This window comes from Rhinoderma darwinii, chromosome 3 (assembly GCF_050947455.1).
Source record: "Rhinoderma darwinii isolate aRhiDar2 chromosome 3, aRhiDar2.hap1, whole genome shotgun sequence".
Classification (NCBI taxonomy): domain Eukaryota; kingdom Metazoa; phylum Chordata; class Amphibia; order Anura; family Rhinodermatidae; genus Rhinoderma; species Rhinoderma darwinii.
The window spans coordinates 153,354,963-153,372,599 of NC_134689.1; the positions used below are offsets into that span (position 1 = coordinate 153,354,963).

The 17,637-nt window shown below is 45.5% G+C and overlaps 1 protein-coding gene across 2 annotated transcripts in view; it reads left to right on the plus strand.

The window, feature by feature from the left end:
- Positions 1-17,637, plus strand: part of IRAK3 (interleukin 1 receptor associated kinase 3) — a 68,511-nt gene that overhangs the window by 7,795 nt on the left and 43,079 nt on the right. The window contains exons 2-3 of one of the 2 annotated variants that reach the window (XM_075856905.1): positions 3,422-3,541; positions 3,626-3,700. The exons of the other annotated variant lie outside the window; for it this stretch is intronic. Of the exons in view, the coding sequence (XP_075713020.1) occupies positions 3,422-3,541; positions 3,626-3,700 (195 nt within the window). The remainder of the gene's footprint in view (positions 1-3,421; positions 3,542-3,625; positions 3,701-17,637) is intronic. 2 annotated transcript variants of the gene reach the window in all.

Sequence of the window (17,637 nt, forward strand, 5' to 3'; positions counted from 1 at the left end):
ACCAAGACGACGGCCGGTAAGTATGAAATTCGTTTACTTTCACTAGGGAAAGTGCTGGCCCTTCTCTCTATCGTGTACTGATAGAGAGAAGGGAAGCACTTTTCCCGCAGTACGCAGCAGCTAGTCCGCATCAATTTACTGCACATTTTGGGCAGATCGGCCGCAGAATCTGCAACGCAGATTCTGTGCGGCATTGATGCGGACAGTTGCGGAGGAAATCCGCCACGTGTGGGCATGCCCTAACAGTGGCCTAATACACAGCATCACTATGGCTATGTTTAGTAGCTTGTGACTGAAGGTAGACACAGAACTAAGGATTGAAGACCATGCTAGGCACAGGCTTAGGCTCTATTCACATGTAAGTTCTCTTCTGTCAGGCTTCAATTGCTGTTTGACAGTCTGAATAATGAAACATGCTACAGTATTCATTAGAACAGTTGCATAGTAGGACACCTATTATTTTGTGACATCAGATGATTTTGATCTACCGTGTTTCCCCGATAGTAAGACACCCCCGATTGTAAGACGTATCGGGGGTTTCAGGGGGGTCGGCTAATATAAGCCGTACCCCGAAAGTAAGACATATGTCTTACTTTCGGGGAAACACGGGGGTATTTCTGATGCGCGGCTGCGTGATTTTCGCGCAGCCGCCATCATAGAGATGAGTCTAGTCGACGCCCGTCACTGTCCAAGGTGCTGAAAGAGCTAACTCTTTCAGCACCCTCGACAGTGAATGCCGTGAAAAAAAGAAAAAGTTCGTACTTACCGAGAACTTCCCGACCGTTGCCTTGGTGACGCGTCCTTGGTGACGCGCCTCTCGACATCGGGCCCCACCTCCCTGGATGACGCGCCAGTCCATGTGACCGCTGCAGGCTGTGCTTGGCCTGTGATTGGCTGGAGCTGTCACTTGGCCTGAATCGTCATCCCGGGAGGTCAGACTGGAGGAAGACGCCGGGAGTTATCGGTAAGTCAGAACTTCTTTTTTTTTTGACAGGTTCATGTTTATTGGGATCGGAAGTCACTGTCCATGGTGCTGAAACAGTTTAACTCTTTCAGCACCATGAACAGTGACTATCTAGAAAATCGAGCAACGCAACGCAATATAAGACATACCCCGAAAGTAAGACATAGTGGGGATTTTGGGGATAAAAAGAAAGTAAGACACTGTCTTACTTTCGGGGAAACACGGTATTAACTGAAAGCACACAGTTTGCTGGTCTCTTCTGCATTGCTTGTAAAAATTTTCTTCAGATGGTAGAAGAAAAAAATCACAACAATCCATAAGATTTAGATAAGGCCCCATGCACACGGCAGTGCCCGTAATCACGGGCTGACGGCCGCCTGCATTTTCGGCCTGTGCTCCCATACAATGTATGGGAGCACAGCCCGTAAAAAGCAAAAGATAGGACGTGTCCTATCTTTTGCGGTAACCTTCTACAGCCCGGACACCTTCCTGTAAATAAAAGGGAAGGTGTCCGTGGACAATAAAAGTGAATGGGTCTGTAATTGCGGACCATAATTGCAGTCCGCAATTACAGATGATTTTTACAGTCGTGTGCATGGGCCCTTAGGGTGTGTTCACATCAGTGTCACCCTTCCGTTCATGGGTTCCATTAGATCTTTCCGTCAGAGGAACCCATGAACGGAAAGGCAAACGGAAATCATAGCTTCCATTTGCATTACCATTGATTTCAATGGTAATGCTTCCGTTGCAAATGGTTTCCGTTTGTTTCCACTCCATAAGGTTTCTGTTTTGTTTTTTTTGCGTAAACAATAGCGCAGTTGACTAAGCTATTGTTTCCGTGAAAAACGGAAACCTTACGGAACGGAAACCATTTGCAACAGAAGCATTACCATTGAAATCAATGGTATTGCAAATGGAAGCTATGGTTTCCTTTGCCTTTTCATTCAGGGGTTCTTCTGACGGAATGGTCTAACGGAACCCATGAATGGAAGTCAGATGCTGATGTGTACAGGCCCTATTAAATGAGGAAAAAGCCAAGTACATGCTAAAATATAGTCACAGAAAATGTACCTGGATACATAACCTTTATTTACTAACTAAATATAAAAAATGACTAAGTGTTCACTAGTGCACCCAGAAATAAAAATTAGGCAGTTGATGTGTTTCCCCCGTGCACATCTCAACAGGGATTCACAGGGATTATCCCTGATGCTTCAACTAGGAAATAGATGAAGTGCATACATAACAAATAATTGGCTACGGATAAACCAGTTTGACATCTGTATTGTCCTAAAAATACATAAACATACAAGAAGCTAAAACAATTGCTTTTTTATACAGATTAGGCTAAATTCACATCTGCGGTCGGTTTTCCGTTGTTCTGCTCCGTCAGAAGAGCAGAACAAGGGAATAACTTGAAGTGCCTGTTGCGTTGCACCACGTACACTATGGGCAGCCGACAGAACCCACTGACTTTTATAGGTTCTGTCGGGATGTCCGTGGTTTTATCGGAAACAATAGAGCAGCATGCTGCACTATTGTTTCTTGTGTTTTCGGCGGAATCTGCGATGGAAGCCCCTAACAGAGCCTCCAACGCAGATGTGAATTAGCCCTTAGAAAGTAGACAACATTGATTAAATATAAAGACCTTTATGGTGTAATGGTATAATAAATTGTACTAATAAAAGTGCATAAATCTACTAACACCTTTAAGAGAATTACTAACACAGTTTTGATGCAGTTTTTGGCCAATGCCAGAAGTGGATCCAAAAGGAATGTAAGGTATTAAAGAAAAGACTGATTAATTTCATTTATTTTGCTTCCACTCCTGTGTTTGTCAAAAAATCCTGATCTAAAAACTGCCACAAAAACGGCATCAAAATTGTGTGTGTGATTCTAGCCTAACAGTGCAAAAATGTAGTGATCATATTATATCACAGAGGTGAGACACAGTTTTTAGACTGAAAGGAACAAGAACCATGTCCACCATGCATAAAGCATGTCTCCATTGGAGGCGCACAACCTGAAGCAAATAGCAGGGTAACCAGGAATCATATTAGCTTTTCGTGAGGGGACCAAGTACCAGTGCATGAGGACCTTGTAAGGAGATTCCTCCAGGCTTTTTTTTTTTTTAACATGTTCTATGAGGTTTGAAGAATTTCTTCCTACTACTTGGTGCACAGCAATAATAATAATAATTATAAATAATATAAATATTCAATTACATATGTTTAGATGCTACGAGTAGTGGTTAAATGTTACGAAGAATTCTGTATCACCAACGCCTGGTGATTTTCCAGAATTCTATGTTACTGTGTTTTTGCTGCTGTTTTCCTCTAGTTCTCTTTCACATAATCCCAGCATTATACAAGACATCTGCGGCGTAGTAACAGAATGAATGCCCAGTAGTTATAAGAAATCCTTCCATAGATAATGATTATTACAGTTGTTCTTTAGGTACTGCACACACAACTTGTGCAACTGCAGGATTTCCTTGTTTAACTAACCGATCTCTTATGGGGTGTGGACTGGGAAATTCCAGCCCTGATTTCTACTTCATACAGAACACTAGTCGAGGTCAGTCCAGTTTATGATTTGTTCATCGGCATACGTTTACAATGGCAGAGCCTTCACTCACTCGAAATACTTCTCTTTTTGAAGTTCCACCTATAATCATGGAACATTTCTGTGAACTCATGGACTGCAGTGAGGGAGATTTAGGATGGAAAGGTTTGGGTAAGTCTGAAATACTAAATAAATATCTGTCTGTCACCTATGTCTAATTTGTGGGGTAGCCACATGTTATAAATAATGCATGTGGGGAGATTTATTACTGCAGAAATACCAGTTCTAAGGCGTAGAGACTCCTCACATCTGCAGTGCTTGTGTAAGAAAAAGGGTATGAGCATGTTGTACTCTGTGTCTCTGATACTCTGGTTTTCAACAACACTAGGTACCGTGGAGCATTACATCGGTATTTGGGACTGTTCACATCACGTCAGAGCCCTACGTTCGTTGTTTGCTCCGGGAATGCTTCCGGCGCATACACTGAATGCTTTCATAGACCCCCATTTACCTGGTGTATGCCTAAAGTGTGCCCTTTTGGCATACTCCGGGTGTATATGCATCGGCATACATTGTTTTTTGTGTTATGAAATAGCATAGTACACTACACTATTCCATAAAAAGGTATACAAACCGCATTTGTAGTATAAAATTTATTACAATGGGATCCTATAAGCGCCGTATTCTACCATATGCCTATACAGTGGGATACGTCGCTCCCGTCCGTTGGAAGTTTATGTCAAGAAGAAATCTTCCTGAGATATACTGGTAAGGTAGGAATCTCACTTGATGTGAATAGAGCGTTAATAAATAGTGCCCAAAATTCTGGTGGACTGAGGTTGGATTCTCTGGAAGGTACATAGCCAAACTATAAAGGTCCACTGAATGAGAAAGAGGGGAAAAAAGAGATAAGTAACCCACCTGCTATATTACAACTCCAAAATGTATCCAAAGTTTGCTTATCTTACCAACAGACGTATGGATGAGCAGAATGGATGCTTATTACACCTGTCTACTGCTATTGTAAGCACAAATACAGATATGACGTTATTCGATTGCCACTCTTGTTTTATCATATACTGCTTCAAGCCAGTCTACTCAGCATACTAAGGATTCCTCTACAAACTATGATAGGCTGCAAGTCAACATGTTGTACATGGCTGAGCTACTCATGTTGTATAAAATAATCGCAACCATTCCCTCGACCAGAACAAACAATTCATTTTTCCTCTGGTTTGTCACTGTTGCTGACTGCTGTTTAAAGGAGATGTATCAGAACAATATATGCTGGGAAAATGCCCTGTATACAAGTCTAAAAATGAAAATCTGACAGGGTTTTGGTAAACCGTTTCATTCTTGTTGGTTCATGTAGGGGGTTTAATGTTTTGGTGTCGAATCAGCCTTTGTATAACACATTTTGCTGTTTTACTACAGAGAAGTTGGTAGGTGCACAACATAGACAAACAGCATTATTTTCTGTCACCTTTAGGGTATGTTCACACGAGGGCGTCCGTTACAGCTGAAATTACGGGGATGTTTCAGCCTGAAAACATCCCCGTAATTTCAGCCGTACCGGCATGTGCAGGCGCTTAAACGCCGCGTCAATTACGGCCGTAATTAGCGCTGCTATTCATTGGAGTCAATGAATAACGGCTCCAATTACGGCCAAAGAAGTGACAGGTCACTTCTTTGACGCGGGCGTCTATTTACGCGCCGTCATTTGACAGCGGCGCGTAAATATACGCCTCGTGTGAACAGACAAACGTCTGCCCATTGCTTTCAATGGGCAGATGTTTGTCAGCACTATTGAGGCGCTATTTTCAGACGTAATTCGGGGCAAAAACGCCCGAATTACGTCCGTAATTAGGCCGTGTGAACATACCCTTACCATGAATTAAGTTACAGTAGGCTGCACTACTGAGAGTTTCTGATGACATGACTGCTTCTGATTTCTATCAGGTACAGTGTTGTCATAACCGATGTCAACTCACCATCTACATCAATGTTTACCCATGTAGGTTATTCACACTTAGGACCACATTTATCAATATACTTGCATAATTTACATAATTTACTCCAAAATAGTGTCTAATCTGCTGTGTGACGTATATATTAACCATTTACACCAGAATTCAATGCCATTTACACCATGCATGTCAGTTTCTAAGGCTTCATTCACATCTACGCTAGGGTCCTGCTGTGACGTTCCGTCTGAGCTTTCCGTCGGACTGGGACCCTGACTGACACAAACAGAAACCATAGGTTTCCGTTTCCATCACCAGTGATTTCAATGTTGACGGACACGGTGCCAATGGTTTCCGTTTGTCTCCGTTGTGCAAGGGTTCCGTCATTTTGACAGAATCAATAGCGTAGTCGACTACGCTATTGATTCCATCAAAACGTGTCAGTCAGGGTCCCGTTCTGACGGAAAGTTTAGACGGAACGGGACCCTTGTGCAGATGTGAAGCCTAAAAGTGGAGTAAAAAATAGACGTGGCTTACTGATGACCAGGATTTAGACACATTTATGAAATGCGACTTTTTTATAAAGTGCCAATGAGAAAAAAAAAAGTTGCATCTCTACCCCACAAAGGCCTTGGAATTGAAAAAAAATTACGTAATTTTAGCCAGTGTGAAAATTAATGGCACTAATGTATGTTGTGACAGATTTATCAGAGGGAAGATGCAGTCATAAATTTTTCAACTTTATGCCACTTTCGATCAACATGGGCCTTAATGTATTGATGTAAAGAAAAATTTGCCAAAAGTGTGCATAGATTAAATAGAGTTTCTAGTTAAGCTTCACTTATTTTTTTTGGATGAAAAAATTTGCAGCAAAATGTGATCTTGGCCACACACACAAATTTTACTCTACACCGTGTTCCAAAATATTATGCACATTGGATTTAAGTGTCATAAACATTTAATTATTAGTTTTTCAATTAAACTCATGGATGGTATTGTGTCTTAGGGTTCTTTGGATCATTGTAATCAATCTCAGACACCTGTGATAATTAGTTTGCCAGGTGTGCCCAATCAAAGGAAAACTACTTAAGGAGGACGTTCCACATTATTAAGCAGGCCACAGGTTTCAAGCAATATGGGAAAGAAAAAGGATCTCTGCTGCCGAAAAGCGTGAAATTGTGCAATACCTTGGACAAGGTATGAAAACATTGGCTATTTCAAGAAAACTTAGGCGTGATCATCGTACTGTGGAAAGATTTGTGGCTGATTCAGAGCACAGACGGGTTCGTTCAGATAAACGCATAATGAGGAAGGTTTCTGCCGGACAAATTAATAGGATTAAGAGAGCAGCTGTTAAAATGCCATTGCAAAGCAGCAAACAGGTATTTGAAGCCGCTGGTGCCTCTAGAGTCCCGCAAACCTCAAGGTGTAGGATCCTCCAGAGGTTTGCAAGTGTGCATAAAGCTATTATTCGGCCACCCCTAAACAATGCTCACAAGCAGAAACGGTTGCAGTGGGCTCAGAAATACATGAAGACTAACTTTCAAACCGTGTTGTTTACTGATGAGTGCCGTGCAACCCTGGATGGTCCAGATGGATGGAGTAGTGGATGGTTGGTGAATGGCCACCATGTCCCAACAAGGCTGCGACGTAAGCAAGGAGGTGGCGGAGTCATGTTTTGGGCTGGAATCATGGGGAGAGAGCTGGTAGGCCCCTTTAGGGTCCCCGACGGTGTGAAAATGACCTCTGCAAAGTACGTAGAGTTTATGACTGACCACTTTCTTCCGTGGTACAAAAAGAAGAACCGTGCCTTCCGTAGCAAAATTATCTTCATGCATGACAATGCACCATCTCATGCTGCAAAGAATACCTCGGTGTCATTGGCTGCTATGGGCATAAAAGGAGAGAAACTCATGGTGGGGCCTCCATGTTCTGCTGACCTCAACCCTATTGAGAACCTTTGGAGCATCCTCAAGCAAAATATCTATGAGGGTGGGAGGCAGTTCACATCAAAACAGAAGCTCTGGGAGGCTATTCTGACATCCTGCAAAGATATTCAAGCAGAAACTGTCTAAATACTCACAAATTCAATGGATGCAAGAATTGTGAAGGTGATATCAAAGAAGGGATCCTATGTTAACATGTAACTTGGCCTGTTAAGTTTTTTTTTTAATGAAAGAGCTTTTGATTTCTGTAAATATGACCTCCTGATGCTGCAAATTCAACAAATTACCATTTTAGGTCTCTTTACAACCTTTAAAATGTTTTGATCTCTGTTGTGCATAATAATGTGAAACAGTGCATTCTGAGTTTTTTACTTCTAAAAAAAAATCTGTTATCATTAGGAGATTTGTTCAATAAAATTCGCATTATACTCCAACGGTTGATGGCTTGAAGATTATACTGACTGTCATTTGCATCGACTATTTAGGAAAATCAGCGAAAAATAACATTTGCATAATAATTTGGAATGCAGTGTATGCAAGCCAAGTAGGCTGTAGATTCTCATGTTTATCATGTTTATGGTGATTTGAATTCGCACATGGTCTTCATGATACTGTACCTGAATCAGAAGGGAAGATATTATCATTAGAGTATATTAGTAGTGCAGCCACAGTTTTTTGTCCTGTAACCTCAAGTGATGAAATCTTATCATAGAAGGAAGATATTAGAAAACATGTAGCACATTTTGAATACATTTCCACAATTCCTTTCAACAAATGTATATTAGTAGGGGTTAGTAATTAACATATTATATACCATATATTATTAGTGTTACTCACCAGCAGTCCCTGGCCTCTTTTATCTATTTTCTATTTCTTATAGACTGTGATTGTTACAATGTCCTAACCGAGTACTATGCTATGTTAAGCTCTACAGAAGTTGATAATGCTATATAAATAAATAATATTATAGCTATCATATATTATGTTATATAAATCATATATTTTTCTTATTTTTGACGTTCCTTCCCCATGACTTAACGGTGAGCAGGTCGTTCCTGTGAACAGCTGTATTATTGTGTGTTGGAAGCTGCAACGGCACCATCACCAGTAAATGTCATCTGTAACTAATAGCAGACATCCCAAGGTGACGGCCGAGATAAGAGATGACTCTGAACCCCTTAGATGATGTGGTGTAATGTCCGTGGCTGCGGGCCGTCAGCTCCAACCTTCCCCTGACAGCCGCAGCCACGAGTCGGCAAGCGCTGGCCCCAGCCTCCTCCTCAGGAGACACCAGCGCTCACATCCACTCACCTCAGCCGGATCCCGTAGGGTGCGCGCGCACGCTCGTGCCCGCTCTTTAAGGGGCAGCGGGTGCACCGGACCTTTTGATGAACTTTGACCTGTGAGTACCATGGACTATAAGAGGGGTCTAGCCCCCTGCTTTCCATGCCTGAGCATTGTTGATGTTTCCTAGTCTATGTGATGGCCTCCTAGTGCGTTCCTGTACCTGTTCCAGTTCCTGTTCCTAGCATTCCGTACCATCCTGGTCGAGCACTGTGCTGTGCCAAAGTAGTTTCGTGCTGTATCCCACTTCTGACCTGCTTCACCACGCCTGACGTCTACCTGCTTCACCTCGCCTGACGTCTACCTGCTGCCTAGTCCTAGCCAAGCCTGCTCTGCTACTGTCTGAGCTGCCACAGGTACCTATACGAACTATAGACTTTCACCTGCGCCCTGTTGGCCAGCTGTCTTACCGCCAAGGCGGTACGGCCCAGTGGGTCCACAGACCCTTCGTGACTTGTGGTCAGTAGAGACCGAGACACCTAAGGAGTTTAACAAAGGAAAGGAGCTCCCTCTGTCAACCCAATGGCGCCACTACGATGTGATCGTGGAGTGCCGATGGGCTGTCATGGCACCAGGGGGCCTTCCAGGTGTATGTGCCTGTTAACCCTTGAGAATTGCTATTTTTTTCTATCCCCCCCCAAAAAAAATTGTATATCTCTCCCAAAATGATACCAATGAAAAATATAGTTTGTCCCACAAAAAAACAAGCCATCATACAGGTACATAGACGGAAACATGAAAAAACATTAAAAAAACAAAAACGCTGATGTTTGTTTGCTACTGCATTGCAATCACAGCAGATTTTATTTTTTCACTTGTAAGGAGGTGCTAACATTGTCTTGCATTGTACCACCCTCAAAGACATGATGGGCCTCCCAATGCCCAGTGTACATGTTGGCATAGATGAAAGAAAACCTGGCGCCCATAGCCATGACCCATTGTCCAAATAAAAAATAGTATCAACGTTTTAAAAATAATAATAATAAAAATAATAATAATATCTAGATATCATGAAAGAATGTTTCAGAAAGAATTGACTTCACTAACCTTTATCCATTCATTATTCCTTGATATTGCTTTCAATGCAAGCAATTCCAATTCTCAGGCAAACCCCATACTGGCGATCAGCCAAGAAATGTTAAGACTCTTTATGCTAGGCATTTTCAATTGATCATTCATTAAAGGGGTTTTCCCATCAGAGACATTTATGACATATCCACAGGATATGTCATAAATGTCAGATAGATGCGGGTCCCACCTCTGGAACCCGCACCTATCTCTAGAATGGGGTATCCTAAACCCCGTTCTAGCTTTTTGTGCTCACGCTGCCTTCCTGCCACTTACTGATTACATGGTCGAGAGTTATGGAAACAGCGTAACTCGCTGAGCTATGCTGTTTCCTTAACTCCCATAGAACTGAATAGTAGTTACGGAAACAGCGTAGCTCGCATGCTATGTTGATCCGTAACTGCCATTCATTGCTATGGGAGTTACGGAAACAGCATAGCTGTAATGGATCTGCCAGGCACTACGTCTGTGGAGACTCCCAGGGTTAATCAGTCGACACCTGAGGCCAGACCTCTTAGACTGACACCGGCTCCCACCAATCAGGGTGGCAGGCTCAGGAGTGGGAGAGCCTATCGCGGCCTGGTCAGTCAGAGTTAGCTCCGCCCCCTGTCCATTTATACCTGCAGTTTTCTCTTCCTCATTGCTTGTTATTCTTTTGGATTCCTGGCCCCACTGCTGCTTGCTCCAGCCTGCTTCTGCCGTGCTTCTGCCTTGCTGCAGTTCCCCTTGTCTTGCTTTGCTTTGCCCCTGGCTTGCTTCTGTCTCCGTGCCCGCTCGGGTTACTCACTTCGTCCTGGTCCTGACTGTTCGTTCGCCGCTCCGTTTCCTCGTGGCGTTCCGTGGCTACTGCCCCTTCCCTTGCGTGTTCCCTGTTTGTTTTCCTGTGCACTTAGACAGCGTAGGGACCGCCGCCCAGTTGTACCTCGTCGCCTAGGGCGGGTCGTTGCAAGTAGGCAGGGACAGGGCGGTGGGTAGATTAGGGCTCACTTTCCCTTCACCTCCTTCCTGCCATCACAGAATAACAAGCCCTTACCTAGTCTACCATTTCTCCTACGCTGTCGCTATCATGGACCCCCTTGAGACCCTGACCCAGCAGATGCAGGGCCTCTCCCTACAGGTCCAGGCCCTGGCCCAAGGGGTTGGGCGCACCACCTCACCTCTAGAACCCGACCTCAAGTTACCTGACCGGTTTTCAGGGGACCGTAAGACGTTTCTCTCCTTCCGGGAGAGTTGCAGACTATATTTCCGCCTTAAGCCCCACTCCTCAGGTTCCGAGAACCAGCGGGTGGGTATCATCATATCCCGACTCCAGGAAGGGCCCCAAGAGTGGGCCTTCTCCTTGGCTCCTGACGCCCCTGAACTTTCCTCTGTTGATCGTTTTTTCTCTGCCCTCGGACTCATTTACGACGAGACTGACAGGACTGCTTTAGCCGAGAGTCAGCTGGTGACCTTACGTCAGGGTAGGAGACCGGTTGAGGAATACTGTTCTGATTTTAGGAAGTGGTGCGTAGCTTCTCAGTGGAACGATCCGGCCCTAAGGTGCCAGTTTAGGTTAGGATTATCTGACGCCCTGAAGGATCTGCTGGTTAGTTACCCCTCGTCTGACTCCCTTGACCAGGTTATGGCCCTAGCAGTACGTCTTGACCGACGTCTCAGGGAACGTCAGCTAGAACGCTTCAGTGTGCTCCCCTCTGACTTTTCTGCGATCCCCCCCGAGGTCCCGCCTCCTCGCCCCTCCACGGAGGACTCGGAGGTACCCATGCAACTCGGGGCCTCCATGTCCCCTCGACAACGTAGGGAGTTTCGCAGAATGAACGGTCTCTGCTTCTACTGTGGGGACGACAAGCATCTACTGAACACCTGTCCCAGGCGCAAGAATAAGAAGCCGGAAAACCTTCCGCGCCTAAGTGATCATCGGGGAGGTCACTTGGGCGCACAGGTATTTCCCGTTAATGTGAAACGCAATAAAATTTTGCTTCCCTTTCAGGTCTCGTTTGCTGGCCGGTCTGCCACGGGCAGTGCTTTCGTGGATTCTGGTTCATCTGCTAATATCATGTCTGTGGAATTTGCTATGTCTCTAAAGATGCCTTGTATTGATTTACCTTATCCTATCCCTGTAGTAGGTATCGACTCGACTCCCCTTGCTAATGGTTATTTTACTCAGCATACTCCTGTTTTTGAACTCCTTGTTGGCTCCATGCATTTGGAGCAGTGCTCTGTACTGGTGATGCAGGGATTATCGTCTGATCTGGTATTAGGTCTTCCCTGGTTGCAGTTGCATAATCCCACGTTTGATTGGAATACTGGGGATCTCACCAAATGGGGTAATGAATGTCTTACGTCATGTCTCTCTGTTAACTCTATTTCTCCCCGGGAGGAGGTAAACACGCTTCCTGAGTTTGTTCAGGACTTCGCCGATGTGTTTTCTAAGGAGGCCTCCGAGGTGTTGCCCCCCCATAGAGATTACGATTGCGCTATCGATTTGGTGCCTGGTGCCAAGCTTCCTAAGGGTAGGATATTTAATCTTTCATGTCCTGAACGTGAAGCCATGAGGGTGTATATCCAGGAATGCCTGGCCAAGGGTTTCATTCGCCCCTCGACTTCTCCTGTAGGTGCTGGCTTCTTCTTCGTGGGGAAGAAGGATGGTGGTCTTAGGCCGTGCATTGATTATCGTAACCTGAATAAGGTCACTGTAAGGAACCAGTACCCACTTCCTTTGATTCCGGATCTTTTTAATCAGGTTCAGGGAGCCCAATGGTTTTCTAAGTTCGATCTACGGGGGGCATATAACCTTATCCGCATCAAAGAGGGGGATGAGTGGAAAACTGCGTTCAACACACCCGAGGGTCATTTCGAATACCTGGTCATGCCCTTTGGGTTGTGTAACGCCCCTGCTGTCTTCCAGAATTTTATTAATGAAATCCTGAGAGAGTACCTGGGTAATTTTCTTGTTGTGTACCTTGATGACATACTGGTGTTTTCCAAGGACTGGTCCTCTCACGTGGAGCATGTCAGGAAGGTGCTCCAGGTCCTTCGGGAGAATAATCTGTTTGCTAAGACTGAAAAATGTGTCTTTGGGGTACAGGAGATACCATTTTTAGGGCAAATCCTCACTCCTCATGAATTCCGCATGGACCCTGCCAAGGTTCAAGCTGTGGCGGAATGGGTCCAACCTGCCTCCCTTAAGGCGTTACAGTGTTTTTTAGGGTTCGCCAACTATTACAGGAGATTTATTGCCAACTTCTCGGTCGTCGCTAAGCCTCTTACGGACCTTACCCGCAAGGGTGCTGATGTCCTCCATTGGCCCCCTGAGGCCGTCCAGGCCTTTGAGACTCTCAAGAAGTGCTTTATCTCGGCCCCCGTGCTGATTCAGCCCAACCAAGAGGAGCCATTTATTGTGGAGGTTGACGCTTCCGAGGTGGGAGTGGGGGCCGTCTTGTCCCAGGGTACCAGCTCCCTCACCCATCTCCGCCCCTGTGCTTACTTCTCTAGGAAGTTTTCGCCCACGGAGAGTAACTATGATATTGGCAACCGCGAACTTCTAGCCATTAAATGGGCTTTTGAGGAGTGGCGGCACTTCCTGGAGGGGGCCAGACACCAGGTAACGGTCCTTACGGATCACAAGAATCTGGTTTTCCTAGAATCGGCCCGGAGGCTTAATCCTAGACAAGCTCGGTGGGCACTATTCTTTACCAGATTTAATTTCTTGGTTACCTATAGGGCTGGGTCCAAGAATATTAAGGCTGATGCTCTGTCACGTAGTTTCATGGCCAATCCTCCTTCCGAGAAGGATCCCGCTTGTATTTTACCCCCTGGTATAATCGTCTCTGCCACGGATTCTGATTTAGCTTCTGATATCGCGGCTGATCAGGGTGCAGCTCCCGGGAACGCCCCTGGGGACAAACTGTTTGTTCCCCTGCAATACCGGCTGAGGGTACTCAGGGAAAACCATGACTCCGCTCTATCTGGTCATCCTGGCATCTTGGGCACCAAACACCTCATTACCAGAAACTATTGGTGGCCTGGGTTGCCTAAAGATGTTAGGGCTTACGTCGCCGCTTGTGAGGTTTGCGCTAGGTCCAAAACCCCTAGGTCCCGACCTGCGGGCCTACTACGTCCCTTGCCCATTCCCCAGAGACCTTGGACCCATATCTCCATGGATTTTATCACCGATTTGCCTCCATCTCAGGGCAAGTCGGTGGTGTGGGTGGTAGTCGACCGCTTCAGCAAGATGTGCCACTTTGTGCCCCTTAAGAAGCTACCTAACGCCAAGACGTTAGCTTCTTTGTTTGTGAAGCACATCCTGCGTCTCCATGGGGCCCCAGTCAATATCGTTTCGGACAGAGGGGTACAATTTGTTTCCTTATTTTGGAGAGCCTTTTGTAAAAAGTTGGAGATTGATCTGTCCTTCTCCTCCGCCTTCCATCCCGAAACTAACGGCCAAACGGAAAGGACCAACCAATCCCTGGAACAATATTTAAGGTGTTTCATCTCTGACTGTCAATTCGATTGGGTCTCATTCCTTCCCCTTGCTGAATTTTCCCTGAATAACCGGGTCAGTAACTCGTCAGGGGTCTCCCCGTTTTTCTGTAATTTCGGGTTTAACCCAAGGTTCTCCTCCGTCTCCCCTGGTTGTTCCAATAATCCTGAGGTAGAGGATGTTCATCGGGAACTGTGCACTGTCTGGGCCCAGGTTCAGAAGAACCTAGAGGCGTCCCAGAGCGCACAAAAGATTCAGGCAGATAGTAGACGTTCTGCTAACCCCCGGTTTGTCGTCGGGGATTTGGTCTGGTTGTCGTCCAGGAACTTGCGCCTTAAGGTCTCGTCCAGGAAGTTTGCTCCCCGATTTATTGGGCCTTATAAGGTCATTGAAGTCCTCAACCCTGTATCCTTCCGTCTGGAGCTGCCCCCATCCTTCCGCATACACGACGTCTTTCATGCCTCCCTCCTTAAACGCTGCTCCCCGTCCTGGTCCCCCTCTAGGAAACCTCCTGTTCCCGTTCTCACCCCTGAGGGGGTGGAATTTGAGGTGGCCAAGATTGTGGACAGTAGGATGATCCAGGGCTCCCTCCAGTACCTGGTCCATTGGAGAGGATACGGGCCGGAGGAGAGGACTTGGGTACCTGCTCGAGATGTTCACGCTGGGGTATTGGTCAGGAGGTTCCACCTTCTCTTCCCCACTAAAAGGGTCCTCTTAGTAAGGGTCCGGTGGCCCCTCATAAAAGGGGGAGTACTGTAATGGATCTGCCAGGCACTACGTCTGTGGAGACTCCCAGGGTTAATCAGTCGACACCTGAGGCCAGACCTCTTAGACTGACACCGGCTCCCACCAATCAGGGTGGCAGGCTCAGGAGTGGGAGAGCCTATCGCGGCCTGGTCAGTCAGAGTTAGCTCCGCCCCCTGTCCATTTATACCTGCAGTTTTCTCTTCCTCATTGCTTGTTATTCTTTTGGATTCCTGGCCCCACTGCTGCTTGCTCCAGCCTGCTTCTGCCGTGCTTCTGCCTTGCTGCAGTTCCCCTTGTCTTGCTTTGCTTTGCCCCTGGCTTGCTTCTGTCTCCGTGCCCGCTCGGGTTACTCACTTCGTCCTGGTCCTGACTGTTCGTTCGCCGCTCCGTTTCCTCGTGGCGTTCCGTGGCTACTGCCCCTTCCCTTGCGTGTTCCCTGTTTGTTTTCCTGTGCACTTAGACAGCGTAGGGACCGCCGCCCAGTTGTACCTCGTCGCCTAGGGCGGGTCGTTGCAAGTAGGCAGGGACAGGGCGGTGGGTAGATTAGGGCTCACTTTCCCTTCACCTCCTTCCTGCCATCACAATAGCTCATTGAGTTACGCTATTTCCATAACTACCGACCATGTAATCAGTAATTGGCCGAGAGTCAGCTTGAGCACATAAAGCTAGAACGGGGCTTAGAGAACCCCGTTCCAGAGATAGGTGCGGGTCCTAGAGGTGGGATCTGCATCTATCTGACATTTATGACATATCCTGCGGATATGTCATAAATGTCCCTCATGGGAGAACCCCTTTAAGGCCGAAGGTATACCTTAATAACCTCAGATATTAGGGGTACATAATACTGCAGCAGGGAAAATTAATTAATGAGCTTGAGTGGTTTTCCTCTCACACTCTGAAAACACACTGGCATGACTGGCTAATTGGGTTCCAATTAAATTGGCCCTAGTGTGTAAGTGTGTGTTTGAGAAATTAGATTGTGAAACGTTAGGGACAGGGACTGATGTGTATGATGACAAATGCTGTACAGTGCTTATTTGGACAATTTCCAGTTGAGTGTCCTTGTTTTTACTGTTGGTCTATGGATTATTTTATCATTGTATGACTTATTTATGTTAATAAAGCATTTTTTCATTATCCTTTGTCTCCCAGCATTCATCTTTTCTTTTGGCCTTAAATGCTGTACAGTGCTGCAGACTGTGTTGGCAATATATAAGTAAGGAAATCAATAAGAGGGGTCATGTAAATCTAGAAAAAAAAAGTATTTTTCTTGTCCAGAAACAGAACCACTCTTGTCCATGGGCTGCGTCTGGTACTGCAGCTCGGTCTTCTTCAAGTGAATAGGGCAAGCTGCAATACCAAACATTCTCATGGAATGGCTCTTTTTCTGGAAAAAGAGAAAACCATTTCTCTAATTTCGTACAAGCCCTTTAAAGGCTGTGTACACTTTTGTAAGCTTGTTTGTTAATCAATGTTTTAGGCGATTTGAAATATTTTTTAAATTGACTATTAAAAATTTTGCTTAGTTTTTATGATAAAGTTTCTATGTATCCTCTACACATAGAAGCTGTATTGTTTGTTATGAGCTGATTAGGTCAGATCAGCTGAACTGACGGCTCAGCTGAGAGCATAATATTAACTTAAAAAAGTCATTTTTTTTTAAGTCATCTAAAACATTGATGTTGATAATAATAATAATAATAATGATAATAAAATAATTACTTGCAAAAGTGTTCATAGTCTTTAAAGTGTATAAAAGCAAAACTAATCATTATAATTAATTGGCTGTCCTCCCATCAACTCCTTCCTGCTTAATTTGGGAAAGACGCTATTGGGCTAGTTTTAATATTGGCAGGGCTTTTCTGATGGTCCTCTTGGCTGTTAAACCATTGGTAATTGATGAAGGGAGGGTGGAACAGGACCTGGAACCTGGGAGTGTCGCGCTAAATGCGGGAGATATGGTAAAGGTCTTCTAGACAATGCTATAAGTTACATGTGCACATTTCATATCTCGGATCAATGCCAGAGACTGTAAAGGATCTGCCAGGCACAGCTTCTGTGTCAACGCCCATAGGTAATCAGTCTGCACCTGCTTCTATGTCTGTAAGACTGACTCCATCTTCCACCACTCAGGATGGCAGGCTTAGGAGTGGGAGAGCCTATCACAGCCTGGCCAGACGGAGCTAGCTCCCGCCCTCTGTCTATTTATACCTGCCTTTCCTGTTCCTCCTTGCTTGTGATTCTTCTCGTTTGGTTTCCTGGCCCTGCTGCAGCTTCTGAACTATTTGACCCTGCTTCATACTGACCCTGGCTTACTGACTACTCTCCTGCTCTGCGTTTGGTACCTCGTACACTCCTGGTTTGATTCGGCTTGTTCACTACTCTCCTGATCTGCGTTTGGTACCTCGTACACTCCTGGTTTGACTCGGCTTGTTCACCACTCTTGTTGCTCACGGTGTTGCCGTGGGCAACTGCCCCATTTCCCTTAGCTTTGTGTACCCTTGTCTGTTTGTCTGTCATGCACTTACTGAGCGTAGGGACCGTCGCCCAGTTGTACCC